Source organism: Centroberyx gerrardi, chromosome 23, assembly GCF_048128805.1.
Source record: "Centroberyx gerrardi isolate f3 chromosome 23, fCenGer3.hap1.cur.20231027, whole genome shotgun sequence".
Classification (NCBI taxonomy): Eukaryota; Metazoa; Chordata; class Actinopteri; order Beryciformes; family Berycidae; genus Centroberyx; species Centroberyx gerrardi.
Genome location: NC_136019.1, coordinates 1,167,011 through 1,185,029, shown reverse-complemented (window position 1 = coordinate 1,185,029; position 18,019 = coordinate 1,167,011). Strand labels below are relative to the sequence as shown.

The following is an 18,019-nucleotide window of genomic DNA, read 5'->3' as shown; positions in this document are numbered from 1 at the left end:
GATTCTTCAGGCTCTTTCCATCCCTGCTCTGTTTCTTCTTGTTTCAAATGGAAAGGAGTTGCTGTTGTGTGTCTGTGACAAGCTACACATTCAAATATCACACATTTAAATGGGTTGGTCAGATCTTTTTCCCTATATCTACACCATATCTACACCTTGTAATAAAATAGAATTGTCCAAGCCTTCTGATTGGTCTAAGACGCGTTCTATCCGTGCTGAGAATTCCCATGATGCAAGTCGAAATCTGTATTCAGCAAAAAAAAATTAAAAAGAAGCAAATTCAAACCTAAGGAAAAACTGGATCATGTTTGGTTAAAAAATTTGATTCCCTTTTCAGTGTGAACCGTGTTTAAAGTTAAATCTGCTTCTGATTTCATGGAGCCTGACTGAAACTGTTCAGTTGGGTTTTTATTTATCATGAACTTGTGTTTTCTGTTATTCAAAAGTTATATTATTATAATGGGTCGTATGAAGTCTGTTGATGTGTGTCTGTTTCTGTTCCAAACTCCAAACACCAAATAAAGCCATCTGAGCTGAGACTTTTGTCTGTTTTCCTTACTGTCTGTATTAAAGTTGAACATATATGGGTTTTTCAGGGCCAATAAACTGAAGCTGCCAACAGCAAATATTTTGTGAATGATATTCGCTATCTTTAAATTTTACGTTTTTCATGCCCAAAAATTCTTCTGTTTCTTAATTTTTTGTTTTGTTTTGTTTTGTTTTGGTCAGGGTGGAAAAGGCTCTGAATCAGCATTTAAGAGGCTTTCACACCAGCATCGTTTGGTCCGGACTTTTGGACCTTTTTGCTAAGTTTGGATCATTTTGACTGGTGTGAACGCGCCATGCGGACTCAGGTGCAGACCAAAATCTTGCAAAAAATCGCCGGTCTCGGTCCTCTTCCATTTGGACCGTGGGGCGGATCATTTTGGTGTGAAAGCAACTTTGATAAAGTCTGAACCAAAGAAAGGAAATGACGCTAAAAAAATAAATACAGTAGCAGTGGTTGTACCCGTTTTAGGGGCTTGAAGTACCAGCTCGGTTCCGGTTGGGCGGTGTTTGGACCTGCGGGCCAATCACAGTGCTTAAAAACAGAAAACTCCACTCAACCGACATTAAACAAACGCACAATCAAATGACAGACAGACAGTTTAACCTGAACTGCGGAGCTGACAGGTTGTTGTGAAAATGTTGAGAAAGAAGAAACTAGACATTCCTTCCTATTTTCAACCCAATGTGATAAAACAATGTGTTTAAGCGAATTTAACTTGTTTCTATGAAGCAGCTCCGTTATGAGTGAAGCTGCTGCTGGACTTTAAGCGGACTTTGCGGTATGAAAGCGCCTTTAGACAATTATGGGTCATTACAACTCTCCATTGAAACCCAGACTAAATTATTTTTGTGCTCACTGGCTGGCAGGCCCAACTCTTCAGATGGTCACACTTGAATTCCTCAGGTATATGATCTCCCAAAACTCTCCATCTTAACAAGTCATGTAGTCCATTATTGAGTCCTAAAATTAAAATCTTCTTAAAATAAGTGAACAAATCTGCCAATGCCGTTGGATAATTTCACTTGCTTCCAGCGCAAATCAACTTGTATCAAGAATTTTGTAGAATCAAGAGTCATTTTCTTGGTAGTAGTGCAGTGATCTGTCTTTTTTCTGACTTGTTTCAACATGCTGACACTCATTTCTAGAAAATTCCTGAAACATGTGAAGCTGCACTGGAAACAAGTGGAGTTATCTCAACTCATTGGCAGAATTTTTCTCTTGAGTTAAGAAAAATAAGATATATGAGACTAAACGACTCGTTCAGACGGATGTTTTTTCTCTCTGACCAATCAAAACGAAGCAATACAACGGCTCAGATCTTTCAAAATGTTCTCTTGTGATTTGAATTCTGTTACACGTCATGATGATGGCTTATAATTGACTTATTGTGTAAGTGAGGATTTTTTCAATCTACAAACAGTGGTGACACACTTTTAGGAAAGATTTGTTTTAATTGTTTTTGTCAATTATTCTTTCTAACTTTTGTTTGAATATTTCAGACCGCCAAACTAATGAGGTTTAAATCTGATCTGTAAACACTGAATTCCATGTAGACTTTCACTGCTCAAACCGACGAAAAAAATACCAGACTCGTGTACATTTTACAAAAAAATCGGACGTGCGCTGCCTGTTGTACGGAAGACGATTAACGCCCTAACTGACTTTAAACTCAGAATTCTGAGTTTATTCTGAGAACTCAACTTTGAGTACTTCCATACTGTCTACATAGCAGAACTGTCTATCTTTATCTGGCTAGCTGCCTGTCTTCATATGTAATTTGGCTTGTTTGTTTCTTTTCAAAACTATATATGAAACTTCCTTCCTGTATTTCTGTCTTTCTGTTTACCTGTCTTTCTGTTTACCTGTCTTCTGTCTTTCTGTTTACCTATCTTTCTGTTTACCTGTCTTCTGTCTTTCTGTTTACCTATCTTTCTGTTTACCTGTCTTTCTGTTTACCTTTCTTTCTAGCTGTGATCTGTCTCTTTGTGACGCAACAGTAAAGTACACAGGGATTTTGAAACGCTGTTTTGTTGAATCAACGTTGTGTGTGTGAAGAAATTAGTTTTGTTTTAGGTTACTGGAATACGATACTTGGGGTTTCCCCATATGCACGTGAAAACCCCCCCGACCCCCAGGCCGCGCGCGCACACACACACACACACACACACACTTATAGACTGGTGAGTGATGTTACATGATCAATAAACTGAACCAATCTAGGACACAGACTACTTCTGTGCGTGTGTCCACATTGACAAGATAAGCTAATGATTGATTGATGACATCACTGCTCTAAATAGAAAAGACATCTATCAGTCTGTCAGTCAAATCACTCTTTAATAAAGATCGAGTAACTGTCTCTGTTCCTTCAGTGGAAAACAGGTATTTTGTTATTTTGTCTTTTAAAGAGACATAACCGGGTTTTTCCATCAGTCAGAAGAGAATAAATGCATTTTTGGGAAAAGGAAAAGAGAAAAGTATTCATCGAAAGCTAAAGTTTGGCAGACAGCAGCCTGTTGGTGTTTCTGTTGGTCAGGATGAGATCAGCTGGAGTTTCTCTTCTCTTCATGTTTCTTCTCATCTCTAACTGCAACACGGTGAGTTCACTGTTATACTGTATAGAGCTGTACGATATAACATCCAAGCTAGTGGCAGCACCTGCAGTCTGGTCTACTGTTACTCAATTTTTTCAAATTTTCACAGCATTCAAACTGCTATGCTATCTTTTTTTGTGCTTAGTTACCGATCAATAGTGTCAAATGCCAAAAAAAAAGGAAAACCCGAAAAAAAAAAAACAGACAAAACAAAACAGCGAACGCCAACAATTAAGCAAAATCACACAAGAGGTCGTGCTGATATACAGTACAACAGCACGACCTTGAGTGTGATTTTGCTTTTATACAACAGTTCTATAAACAAAGTTATTTATCAAGTAATGGTAATTTGAGACAACAGATGATTTTTATGCCTCGTTTTTATGCCATGTTTTCGGGTTGTCCATCCGTCCGTCCGTATGTACGTACGTACGTCCCATTCTCATGAACGCGGTATCTCAGGAACGCCTTGAGGGAATTTCTTCAAATTTGGTACAAACGTCCACTTGGACTCAAGGATGAACTGATTAGATTTTGATGGTCAAAGGTCAAAGGTCAAGGTCACTGTGACCTCACATCCGTCCCATTCTCATGAACACGATATCTCAGGAATGCCTGGAGGGAATTTCATTACATCTGGCAAAAACGTCCACTTGGACTCAAGGATGAACTGATTAGAATTTGGTGGTCAATGGTCAAAGGTCAAGGTCACTGTGACCTCACAAAAGATGTTTTTGGCCATAACTCAAGAATTCATACGCTAATTATGACAAAATTTCACACAAATGTCTAATAGGATAAAATGATGAAGTGATGACTTTTTATATCCAAAAGTTCAAAGGTCAACTTCATTATGACATCATAATGTTTTGCTTACCACTGTAGCTGAGAAAACAATCTTGGGTCATTCTACAAAAACGGTGGAAGTGCTGTCACTTACTTTTGCAGACACCGAAATCCTTTAAGTTGACCTAATAATCACATGAATTATATATGTTCAGTAAATAAAGACTGTCCTTGCAATGATAAAACAAAGTTTATTGGCGGAGGAATACAACCGCGAGGCGGTTATTTCTAGTTGTCTTTTATTTGTCTCCGCCAACAAAAACAGTTCCCTCAGGATTCCACTTTCAAGTGTTGCCAAGCAACAGGTAAACTGTTTCCCGACTGCAGGCTAGCTGCTACTTTGAGGTTTGCACAGACTTTCTTCCCAGTCGTCCTCCTCTGATAACTGTTCATAATTAAGGTCAAATGTTATTTTCGGAAATGTATCCATATTTGCACCGTCGCTACTAGGTGCGAATGAAGTTACAGTTTTGTGTGCAGCCTAATCAAGGTTTTATTAGAACACCTGTGAAGCGGGGTGGTACATAAAGTAAAACGGCCCAGTGCTGTTATACATGGCATGCCTCTTGTCCAATCAAATTACTCGACCGGAACTAACTGTTGCATAATATCGTATATCGTAATATTTTGGCAGGACAGCGGCGCCCCCACCCCAGACGGGTTTCTGGGCTCAACGGAGTGTCTGGAGAAAAAGTAAGTGCTGCGGATTGGCTGGGTTTGTTCATTTGTTTTTCTTTCTTTCATTTGTATACTATGCTCTTACAATTCTTTATTCATTCTATTTTTTCATGTTATGTTGTGTTTTCATCTGGTTTAGTTCTGGTTCTCTAGCTTGCTCTCTCTTTCATGCCTTTTCATTCGTTTGTCAATTCCTTTCATCTTTCTTTTGTTCATTTATTCTTTATCTTCCTTTACATTATAGTTATCTCTATGTTGTTTAGTGTTTGTCCTTTATCTTTCTACGAGGTTCACTCGTGCGTCATGTGACCTGGTGTTTTGTCCTCCATGGGAGCGTTGCGCCAACGGACGCTGTTCCTGTAAACTGCCCTATCAGTGTCCCAGAGAGGACGTGGCCCCGGTCTGTGGGCGGGACGGCAGGAAGTACCTCTCCTACTGCCAGGTAAACACATGGAGCCATCGAGCAAGGCACTAACGGTGCCAGGGTCAGGGGTTAAATGTCCACTGGGACAACCATTACTACAGATGTAGACACTTCTGGTACTTTAAAGGATCAGTTCGGTGATTTTGGACCTATATATAATTAGTCTCTTCCATACCTGTAGCTGTTGGACCCACAGACAGTCTTGTCTCCAGTCAGCTGTCAGTTGAAGCTCCGCTGCCTCTTGCTGCAACAATGAGTCCAAACTGTTTGTCAGAATATCTCCAGAAAAGCCATTTGTGTCTCCACAGAGTCGAGAGGAAACACCACTCAGTTCCTCCGTTATGCAACTTTCACTAATCAGGAAATCACAGAACTATTTTCTCTACCGCAGCACAGACCGCTGTGGGGTGAAAGGCGGTTCCTGGCGGAGTGATCTAGTTCTGGACGGTCGGGTCAGATTGTAAACAGTAGAGTTCAATAGAAGACGATCCGCTGAGTGGAAACGGTTGGTGCCGCTGCTTTCCGGGCCGCAGAGAGAAATATGTTGGTCGCTCTCTGTATCGTTTTCACAGACGGCTTTTCTAGAAACATTTTGACAAACAGTTTGGACTCATTGTTGCAGCAAGAGGCAGCAGAGCTCACTGCTTCAACTGACAGTTGACTCTGGAGACAATACTGTCTGTGGGTCCTAGGGATGGGTCATGATTTTAAAATTTTCGAATAGTCATTAAATTATAAAAAATCGAATAGTTTATGCAACTATGGTCTTGTCTTAAAGGGTATATTTCCCCTTGTTTTTACCAGCGCCTCTATCGGGGCTAATCAGACTAGGTAGCTGGCTTAGCTAGCTAGCTCTATGCTAACGTCCACCTAGCTTGCTAGTTAGCCTGGCTAGCTAACGTCAATATGGCTAGCCCAGTTCGCAGCATCCGTGTGGGGGGGTTGGGGGGTGATCTTCGAAGAATGGTCGAATAGTTCCCAGTGAATATCGAATAGTATTTTTGCTTGAAATGCCCATCCCTAGTGGGTCCAAATACTACAGGTATGGAAGAGACTAATCATATATATAGGTTCAAAAACCCCTGAACATATCCTTTAAGGTACTTTGGACAAAACCATCGACCAATAGCGGCTTTGCAGTTGCGTGATTTCTGGGTATTAAAGTCACTTAATGTCAACAATTCAGTAAACTCTCACTGCCACCACATTGAGAAGTTTACTGGAGTAGCTGAAACAGCGTATTGACGGCACCTTGCTTCTGTAATTTGACACTGAGGGATCATTAAGTGTAAACTAGTTGGACATTTGGAAGGGTGGGGTGTGGGGTGGGGTATAGATGACTTAAGAAATGTACTGGTGTTTTTATTTACATAAAAACGTCATCCTCCAGGCACAAATATTCTTTTTTCAAACCTTGTCAACCTATTTTTCAGGCGATGGCTCTCTCCTGCCGGACCAAGAAACCGCTCATGTCCCACTTTGGGGAAAACTGTGGCGGTGAGCTGTCACAGATACACACGCAAATATACACATGCAAAGAATATCTATCATAACATTATATTATAATGTTGTGACCAACACTGAGTTTATAGTGAACTCATGTTAATTTACAGTGTTTTTTTCTCCATTAAAAACATTTTTACATCAGAGTTTTTGTCTCCTGTTAGCATTTGTTAGCAATGCTAGTGCAAGTCAATAGGGTACGAAGCCATTGCTTTCAAAATCCCATTCAAGTGCTTTGAGCGAGTTCTATTACGTATTCTAACTATTACTGCAGCTATGTGAGTATATGGAATGGCTTGCATGTGATTTTTTAGAGTTTTGGCTTCATACCCCATTGACTTGTGCTCGCATTGCTAACAAATGATAATAGGAGGTAAGCTCTAATGTTAAAACTTTTGGCTCATTCTAAGGGCTTAATTAGTGATTAATAGGGTAGGCTTTAGGGATGTTAATGATTAATCAACGATCGATTAATCACCGTTAAGAATTTGATCGATCAAGCATATATTAACTGATTAATCGACACTGTAGGCTATGTGCTATTTCTCATTTCTTGCTGACATCATTTACCATCACAAGGGCGCAATTTAACTTTCACGGCTTATACAGAGGCCAAGTAAAAGAAAGGAAGAAAGGAAGCCAAGCAAGTGGGCGGAAAGTCCAGTGTAGGAGCATTACACCCAAATAGACGACAGTGTTCATTGTAAACATTGTAATACAATGTTGAAATACAGAACGTTTACAAGCACAATGACAGGGAATGCGGGAAGATCTTTTGAATTTTGCTTGGTTGATTAACTTGTTGAGTAGGCCTAAAGACAGGTGTACAAACACACATTTTGTATTTTGTATTTTCTATGTCAGTCGATTAAGGAAATTGATTAAAATTTGCATCCCTAGTAGGCTTATAAAATCACTGAACCTTTATCCAAACTGTGTCCTGTGCACACAGCTGCGTAGGGCCCCCGCGACCACTAGGGGGCCCCGTTGCACCACCGTATTTTTGTCCTCCTCGAATATAAATGGCCACTTTTGGTAGCCAAGCGTCCTCATGTGTTGTTCAAAAACACATACATTATAAGGACGTAATGGCGAAAATATAATGCAAGGCAGATAAAAAAAAAAGCAGCTATTCTATCGAGAGCTCTTTGCCTTACAAGCAAACCAATTTCAAAGTCAGTCACTGATGTCAGTGTGTCTGATTTATATGCATATGGAATTTGTGTCGATGCAGATTTGATGTGTATTCATGAGTGCTTGAAATAGCGGGGGGGGGGGGGGGGCAAACAAGATTTTGCATAGGGCCCCCAACAAGCTAGAAACGGCTCTGTGTGCACAGCTGTGCGTTTCTTTATTAAGGTGCTGGTGACTGTAGAAGTAAACAATGTCCATAGCCAGGCATGTTCACCACAAACAAAAATAAATTATATTAATAAATTAATTAATTAATTTATTTATTCTGCAAACATACATAACTATGGACTTGCAATTTTGCTGCGATATTTTAATAGTTTCTCTTTAGAATTTATTACTATTTTCTTTGTCTCTCTCCTCAGTGGATGATCCAAAGTTCAGCAGTTCAATAGACCGAGACACAGGAGTGGTGATGCTTTACATTCCTGATAATGGGAGGTCAGGAGGAGGAGGAGGGGGGGAGGAGCTGCTGGTGTGTGGGACACTGTGGGACACGGCTGCTGCTAACGTGGCCTGCAAGGAGGACAAGCACCCACTGTGAGAGGAGACATGTCTTTACATATACATACATATATACATACATACATGCAGTACATAAACACATAAGATAAGATATCACTTTATTAATCCCCTTGGGGAAATTCAGGAAACACCGAAACAACGCCACAAACAACTTACATATGCATGTAATACATATGCAAATACATATTATAGATGTTTCATTTCACAGTTTTCTCACCAATCTGCTCCCAGCCAGCTGTGTCTCCATGATGGAGGAACATGGAGAATTGTGTGTTAGTTAATAAAGTGTAAATCTGTATCAAGCAGCTAGAAGCAGAGAGCAGCTGAGTCAGCTTGTTGTGGTGTGGCTGTAGATCCATTCAGTAACGTTCTCAGTAAAAGTGAATAGTGTGATAAGGTGGATTTGGTTACTGTGACACAGTAAACTGTCTTGTCTTTAGCCCTAGTCTCTACTCCAAAACACTCTGAGTTGTAGCTTGAGAAGAGTCAGCTCAGTTAACCTGAACAAACTGTTAGCTAGCTAACTAGCCGGCAAACACACTGATGTTAATGTGAACACGCTAACGCTAGCTGCTGCTAGCTACGTTAGCTAGTGTGCTAATCAGATGTGTTAACAACAAGACAGTGATGTTAGCTGACCAGATGCTATGGTTAGCTAGCTAACAAGCTGACATTATCTAAACACTAAATCAATCAGATGGATCAGTGATGAAATGATCAGACGACAGATGTTGAGATGTTGAGACGACAGAAACACAGTCAGCTGTTCACAGAGCTGAGGACCTCCAAGATGGCCGCCAGAGGAGGGGTCACCTTACAGCTATGAATAATGACAATAACGCAGTACTTTACTAACCTTCATCGAATGTGTGTGTGTGTGTGTGTGTGTGTGTGTGTGTGTGTGTGTGTGTGTAGCGGGGCAGCATCAGCAGGGTTCGTATCGCTCAAGTCCCTGATCACCAACCCTAGCTACGCAATGTTGCCACGGAGTTGTGTGAGCGTCCGTTGCCAAGGTTACGAGACATCCTTGGCCGAGTGTGTTATCTATGATGCGGCTAGGATCGGCAACAGGAACGTCGCCACGGCAACCTGTTACCAGGCAACACAAGGTCAGTACCTCTGTTGGTCCAAATGTATTATTTTCTATTCTCTTTCCAAGCTGGTTTTGCTGCAGTGTTGTGACCTTGTTGTATGTTTCTGTGTTTCTGCGTGTGTGTGTGTGTGTGTGTGTATGTGTGTGCTCCAGAGGCAGCAGAGTGTGAGTTCATGTGTGTGAACAGCAAATGTGTGTTTCTGAACCAGACGTGTGACGGAGTTGACGACTGTGGAGACCGCAGTGACGAGATGTGCTGCAAGAGTAAAACACACACACACACAGATGTATCACCTGGTATGTCCCATGTTTTCTCTCACAAAGTGACTGATTGTATGTTTTTATGTGTGTGTGTGTGTGTGTGTGTGTCAGGATGCAGGAAGGACGCATTCCACTGCAGGACGGGGGTGTGTGTGTCCAGAGAGGCGGTCGGCGACGGAATGATCGACTGTCTGGACGGCAAGGACGAATCACCGAGAAACGCAAGTACTGACCGCAGTGAGACACACACACACACACACACACACACACACACACACACACACTAATAATTTCTCAAAAATGGTTGTTCCCTTTCAGAGGCAAACATTAGTAGCTTTTATTGTATTTTATTGTATTTTAATGTATATATATTATATACATATATATAATGTTATTAACGGATATGCAGTGAACTTGCAGGCTTCACAATTTTTCTGTGATTGGTTCAGTTTTCCGGAGTTGCAGATTCCTGGGGGTCTGGTTCATGAACACTTGGTAGATAAATGGACTCAGATGTTATTTACAGCCATGGAGAGATCAGGCAGTGGAGTGACTCCCTCTGCCCACACACACACACTGGAGTCACTCTGCACTAACGTACCGTACAGACTGACAGTGACTGCCAAAGACGGGCAGTGTGGGCGTGGCCTTAGTCTCGCAGCTACTGTTGTTTGGCACTGGAGGGCAGTGTAGACTTTAGGAAGAAGTCTGCAGAAAACTGTTAAATGTTATTTTTCACATATTTCCTATTTGTCCACAGAGTCAACGGAGACGCACATACTACTCAGCAACACAGGTATGTTACCTGTTACCATGGTAACAAACTCATTGCCATGTAATCCCTTCACCAACACACAGGCACACAGCGACAGTGGTGGGGTGCACTTCCTGTTACTATGGTAACTGACTCAACCATAGCAACACTGTAACATATTACCAGTCTCCCAGAAACGTAGGTACAGTGTAGTTACCATGGCAACATACACCATGTAATCCTTAATAGTACTAGACTCAGTATTAGTAGTAATAGTAGATAAGCAGTAGTAAAAGTAGTAGTAACAACAGTAGTAAGTATTTGCGCAAAGTAGCGCACATACCTGTTACCATGGTAACATTACCACAACCATGGCAACGCACCCCTTTTTCCCACCCCTCTCAAAAACACAGGTACATGGCACTACAGTGGCACTAATTACCACGGTAACACAAATTACCATGGAAACACAGTCCTTCACAACCAAAAAAACTGCCATGGCTGAATGCCGTCAACCATCACAATGCATTTGTTACCTTGCTACCATGGCAACGCCACTTATTCCAGTGTAAACCATCATATCACATAACATGTTTTCATTACAGTGGTAATCTGTAGCTGGTCACTGTCGTTCAGGATGATGATGATATTTATTGTTTTTTTTCAGACTACATCTCTCCGAAAAGTGGTATGTAGTCTAAATTACATTTATAGATATACACCACTACATAGTAGTAGTATCAGTAGTTGTATCAGCACTATCAGCAGCAGCAGTAGTAGTAGTGGTAGTACTATCAGTAGTAGTAGTAGTAATGTCAGTAGTAGTAGGTATAGTACAAACTATAGTAGTACTTTCAGTAGTACCACAAATATTATTAGTAGTGTAATAACAGTATTGAGACTAGTAGCAGTAGAGCTAAAAATGGTGCTGTGTGTGTGTGTGTGTGTGTGTGTGTGTGTGTGTGTGTGTGTGTAGAGACGAGGGCCAACAGACAGCATCTGGAGTCCAAGTTGTACTGTGGGATTCCCAACTCCACCACAGTGGATGACGAGGAGGAGGAGGAGCAGCGAGGGAGGAGCAGCCGAGTGAAGAGGGTGGTGGGAGGAATACCAGCCAAACCGGTCAGTTAGACATCTCTCTCTCTCTCTCTCTCTCTCTCTCTCTCTCTCTCTCTCTCATTTGATTTCAGTATCTTTATTGGCATGTCTGTTAAAGCTGCTCAGAGTTTTTTAATGTCAATCTATCACTCAAAGGAATATATAATGTAAACCAATGAGAGCCTGGTGGACACAATTGGTCTCCTCTATCTCACACCAGTTGTATTGTTAGTTCCAGTGTTTCTCCACATTAAGACTACATTTCCCATAAGCCTCATTGCTTCCTGGCCCCCCAGCCGGACTCTAGCGGACATCAGAGGAACTGCATCTTTCAGCCACTTCCTTATTGGCTTCAAAATTCACCCACGGTTTTGGCCGCTTGGTTTCGGCCCATACAGCCTTCATCAGAGCATAAGTCTGTTTATCTGCCTGTCTGTCTGTTTACCTGCCTGTCTGTCTGTTTACCTGCCTGTCTGTCTGTTTACCTGCCTGTCTGTCTGTTTACCTGCCTGTCTGTCTGTTTACCTGCCTGTCTTGTCTGTTTACCTGCCTGTCTGTCCGTCTGTAGACCCAGATCAAGTGGCAGGTTGCAATAGTGGAGAAGGGGAGGATCAACTGTGGAGGAGCGTATATAGGAGGCTGCTGGGTGCTGACTGCTGCTCACTGTGTCAGGTGGGGTGTGTGTGTGTGTGTGTGTGTGTGTGTGTGTGTGTGTGTGTGTGTGTGTGTGTGTGTGCAACCCGTTCTCATTCCCAGCTCGTCCTATGTTGACTCGCTTGCATTTACCATTTGATGTCACCTGCTCGATAAATAAATAAATTTGGCTCATATCCTATATAACAAGTTATTTCAGTGGCATCTCAATAAACTCCATAAAATATAGCACTTTATAACAACTGTATCGTTACATCTACTTTACAATAAGCACAATTTAAATAGAAGAACGCAGTCGGGAGTTAACGTTTCTAAACGTTGCATAATCCGTTTCGTCATTGAACATGCCTCTTTCTGCCCGTGAAACAGAGCTGATGAAATCGCAGCAGAGAGATAAAGTGCTGACAGTAGTAGTTTGAAACTCTAGTAGTAGTGGCAAGAGTAAGCGTTACAGCAGCAGTGGTTGTAGTAGTTATACTAGTAGTAACTGTTCTGTTTAAGTTGTACTGTCTGTCAGTTCTGTGACACTTGATTCAGTTTCAGCACCACCTAGTGGCGATTTGTTACATTTTCTGTTTTGCAAACTGCCTCCTGTCATAGATGGGATGGGTGTGACGTTTCAAACGGGCCACGCCCACAAAGTGCGGGACAAGTGATATTCCCCGCTTTATCTCTATGGGCAAAACAAAAAGATTTTCTATGGTTGATTTTTCTGTATTCTGATCATTTATGTGAAATGTATATGGTGTAAATAATGTGTTGTTACCTTTTCACAGTTATCAAAGAACCGCATTATCATTAAAAACATTTTTTTTCTGGAAGTCACAAAATGCTAACATGCTAGCAAACTTCTGTGCAAACTTCCGTTCAAGAGAGGAGTCGTATTGCATTTTGAGACTTAGAGAAAAAAACATTTTATGATCTTTCTGTTGTTTGACAATCATGAAAAGGTAACAACAAATTATTTACACCGTACACATTTCACATTATTAGAACGCAGAAAAACAATCCATGTGTTCCTGCTCGCATCCTTATGCCTGCGGTAGCATCTTCTGTTGTATTTATTCATTTACCAGTTATCTGCATTTCTACATAAATATTTTTGTGAAATATGATTATTTTGTGAGTTTAACAACAATCACTGTTGTTTAATGCCATTTTATCTGTAATACCAGCTACATCTTAGGCCAGCGCAATTGAGATAATGAGGAAAGATCTGGAGAGTACTCTATCAATTTATTTCATAATTACACATTTAAAAACTCATACTTACGGTTACATTTCGTGCATTTACAAGCATACTGTCAAGTTACAGCTAATTCATAGAGATCAGCAACTAGTATTAACAGCAGTAATACTAGTACTAGAAGTAGCACTAGTAGCAGCAGTAGTAATATTAGTACTAGTACTAACAGCAGTTGTATTAGTAGGAGTAGAGTAACAGAAACAGTAGCAGTAATAATATGAGTAGTAGTAGTAGTAGCAGTTTTAGTAGCAGTGCTAGTAGTATTAGTATTATATTATGATTGTAGTAGCAGTAATAGTCTCTCGCTCCTCTCTCTCTCCCAGCTCCAACCGCAATGTGTACCTGGTGAACTTTTCTCTGTGGAGGAAGAGCAGAGCTCAGGACACGACCGACATCGTTCCTGTTCAGGACATCCACATCCACCCCATGTATTCATCCATCCATTTACAGCTTATCTATCTATCTATCTATCTATCTATCTATCTATCTATCTATCTATCTACTCCATCAATCCATCGATGCTTGCTATCCCTTTTTATCCTCTTTTCTAATACAGGTCCATCTTCTTTAAACTCTTTATTTTCTTTATATTATTAGTCTTTTTGGGCTACATGCTTTACTTTTTAGACGCATAAAGTAACTCATTCACATTCATTCCCTCACAGTTAGCTCCTATCTGCCCTCTAGTGGCCATTAGGAGGCATGACAGTGACTGGCTGTGTCCTTGTTTACTTTTTTAACCTTCTTTAGCTTTTTCACATTCTATTTGCTATGTTCTGTCTTTACTTTTTTATGTTCTCTGCTGGTTTTACTTCAGTTTTTTCCCTATTATACCTTAGTTACTTTCTTTACTTACTGTTCCTGTCTTTCATGACTATTTTCTTTACTGCTTTCCTTACTTCTTACTTTATTTTCCTGACTTTATCCTTATTTTCATTATTTTCTTAAATTTCTGTAATTACCTTCACTTTCTTAGCTTTGTTTTCTCTTTTTTTTGGTTCATTTTGTTTTCTTCGCTTGTATTATTTATTCCCTTACTTTTTACTTTATTTTCCTGACTTTATCCTTATTTTCATTATTTTCTTAAATTTCTGTAATTACCTTCACTTTCTTAGCTTTGTTTTCTCTTTTTTTTTGGTTCATTTTGTTTTCTTCGCTTGTATTCTTTATTCACTTCATGTTCCCCCCCCCCCCAGGTACAATGACAGCAGCTACGAGAACGACATCGCTCTGCTGCAGCTGCAGAAGCTTCCGTTCAGTGATAAGTGTTTAGAGGAAAACCCGGCGATCAGCGCCGTCTGCGTTCCCTGGAGCCTCCAGCTGTTCCAGCCAAACCACACCTGCAGCATCTCTGGATGGGGACGCACCGCAGGTCAACACACTGAAGCACCACCAGCTTCCACACACACAGATACATAGATAATGTGGATAGGTAGGTAGGTCGTGATAATTAGGTAGATAGTGAGTTAGTTAGCTAGATAGGTAGGTAGTTAAACAAGTAGATCATTTGGTAGTCAGTGATAATGCTACAACGCGATTATTTTCATTAATTAGCGTAGTGTAGCGATTATTTTTAATTTTATTAATGGATTAATCATTTAGTCTATGAAATGTCAAAAATTAAGACAAATGCCCATCACACTTCCCAGAGCCCAAAGTGATTCTTTGAGTCTTTACTTTAGTCTGACCAGCAGCCAAAAAAAAAAAAAAAAGTGTTCATGATATGAAACAGAGAAAAGCAGCAAATCTGAACATTTGTGGAGCTGCAACCAGCAAATCTTTGTTTTTTTCACTGATAAATGATTATTAATTATTAATTGGTTATCAGATTAATTTTCTGTCAATCGACTAATACATTACGGTAATCGACAATCATTTCAGCTCTAGTCAGTGAGTTAATCTGTTCCTATAGTTAGTCAGTCAGGTAGGTAGGTCGTCAAAAAAGTAGAAAATTTGGTAGATAATCAATGAGTTAATATTTTAATTAGGCAGGTAGGTGTAAATTTAAATATTAGGGTTGAGTCTATCAGCAACCAGGAACTTTCAGAGCGTCTTGAAACTGCAATAAAACTCTGGAAAGTGAGTTTTCAAAGCCAGAAATCTCAGCAGCTGGCCAAGTAATCAATGAGTCATTAGTATTGATCAACTGTCCTATCAACCCCTCCGCAGATATATTATGGTCTGTTTGTGATATGGGGCGGGATAAACATTAATGACACTTTAAGTGTTTTTCGTCAGTTAGCTAGATGATCAGAAATGTAAGTACTCAGTCACTTTGCTGATTAGTCAATTGATTACTCAGCTTGATCATTGGAAGAGTAGTTAAATACTCAGGCTGTCAGTTGGTTAGCTGGTTCAATAGCTAATTAAAGACTAAATGAGTACAAATCATTAACGTCCCTCTCTGCAGACGCTCGGTCATCTGATGTGCTGCTCTGGGCCAACGTCTCCCTCATCGCCGACTGCCAGAGATTCTACAAAGATCGCTTCAAACCGGGCATGATGTGCGCAGGTAGGGGTGTGTGTGTGTGTGTGTGTGTGTGTGTGTGTGTGTGTGTGTGTGTAAATGGCGGATGTACTATATACACATTTAAATAAGCTGCTTTGTAAATTCCATGATGTGTGAAGGTACCAAACTTGTGTGCGTTTGATTATATTTGCGTTTGTTTGTTTGTGTGTGTCTGTGTGTGTGTGTGTGTGTGTGTGTGCAGGCGACCTGGACGGCAGTGTGGACTCGTGTCAGGGCGACAGCGGCGGGCCTCTGGTGTGCGAGGACGACCTGGGAGTTTCCTACCTGTGGGGCATCGTCACTTGGAGGGACCGCTGCGGCCAGCCGGGCTTCCCGGGGGTTTACACCCAGGTAGGCTGTGTGTGTGTGTGTGTTGGGGTTTGGGGGGGGGGGACAATTAATCGAAATTTTATCGAAATCGCAATATGGCCTACTGCAATTTTCAAATCACAGGAGGCGCAATATTTGTTAAAGGCAAAATGTGTCAAAATACCATTTTAAATTGAATATTGTGGTGCTGCAGAGATGTCCTGGCCTACACATCATATTCTACAGACTTAAGAAAACATCTTTGTTTGGTACAGATCCCCGCAAAAATCACACCATAATCATTTTAATACGTTAATCAATGAAAATGAGAATAATGATGTAAAAATGATCATTCCCTCTAATATCGCAAATCATATCGCAATTGCAATATCAGTCAAAATAATCGCAATTAGATATTTTTTCAAAATCATTCAGCCCTAATATATAATGAGCTCTGTCCGTTAAATCCTTTTGAGAATGTGCTTTTACTTTTTTACTTTACTTTTTTTTTTTTAAATAATGTAGATGTTCCATGTGAAGGGAATTAGGTTATTTGCATTTTAATGCCCAGCTGTCACTTTGACACAGACACTTTGTTTACAGTGATCCAATATTATATTGACTGTAGCAAAGGCAACATCTTAAAAAAAAAAAACATTTGCACATGTGCTTTGAATTCACATGTGAGTTTTCATGTGACTTTTTTTTTGGGAAGACAGCCATTCCCAAACTTAAGAATGCCGCGGCCCAATATGAAATCTGAAAATCTTCCGCGGCCCACCCAACCCTTTAATCACAACTCTGATCAACACACGAGACTAAGATGAAGTATTTCCCTTTCCCAGCGATAGGTACTTACTTGAGTACTTTCTACGAGTCCTTCTTTTTGTTTTCACGGATTCATTTTGATCTTCTGATGATTCGCTTGTGGAGGTTGATTCTCCATTAACAGCTTTCCTTTTGCAACCTGATAGCCACCGCTCCATTTTTACTCTTCCCCCGCCAATGATGAGGTATCCCCTCAATTACAATTCCCCGCCAATGATGAGATGTAAGATACGTTCAGGCCGGATCAAAAATAGGTCAGATAAATGAAGAATAACACGTAATTTAAATCCCATGGCTTTGTTTTATTAGTTCTGATTACTTTTTTTAATGCAAATATTTAATCATAAATATTTTATGGTAATTTCAAACTTAATTACAAAATTGAAAATTAAAAACGTTTTATTTATTTATTGTAAATGACCTCTCGCCGCCCACCTGCAGTACCTTCACGGCCCACCAGGGGGCCACAACCCACACTTTGGGAATCACTGTGGTAAGAGATGCCAATCAGTTTAATGGTTAATAATAATTCTCTCTCTCTCGCTCTCTCTCTCTTTCTCTCATAGGTCGCTCATTACTTTGAGTGGATCAGACATCACACAGGCTGGCCTGCTGTCACCAGGTTCAACTCCTGATATCACACACACACACACACACACACACACCACGTTCACTGTTTTACCAGCTGACTAGATGTTTAGAATATGATGGTTGGTTAATGTAGTTTAGATGAACCAGACTAACGTTAACCAGTCCAGTGTTCAGCTGTCATTGAGCTGTTACCGCCATTTCTTTCTTGTACACATTTACAGGGATTAGATCGACATTTCACCATGGCTACAGCTGTGTGCCTGTGGACGCTGTTATTGATTATTATCAATTAAACCTTGAATTGTGGTTATCACATTCATGTGCATGTGTTTTGTGTTTCTGTAGCCAGCAGAATACTGATTTCT

At 40.5% G+C, this 18,019-nt stretch overlaps 1 protein-coding gene across 1 annotated transcript; it reads left to right on the top strand.

The window, feature by feature from the left end:
- Nucleotides 1-842: 842 nt before the first annotated feature.
- On the top strand, nt 843-17,911 carry LOC139919650 (complement factor I-like). Its single transcript, XM_078281782.1, has 16 exons — nt 843-854; nt 4,625-4,683; nt 4,957-5,110; nt 6,526-6,589; nt 8,152-8,326; nt 9,227-9,420; nt 9,564-9,668; nt 9,777-9,890; nt 10,426-10,461; nt 11,396-11,541; nt 12,086-12,189; nt 13,741-13,845; nt 14,614-14,789; nt 15,828-15,929; nt 16,129-16,277; nt 17,630-17,911. Exons 1-16 carry the CDS (start codon nt 843-845, stop codon nt 17,696-17,698), a joined length of 1,764 nt encoding a protein of 587 aa, XP_078137908.1. The 3' UTR covers nt 17,699-17,911.
- Nucleotides 17,912-18,019: the final 108 nt, after the last annotated feature.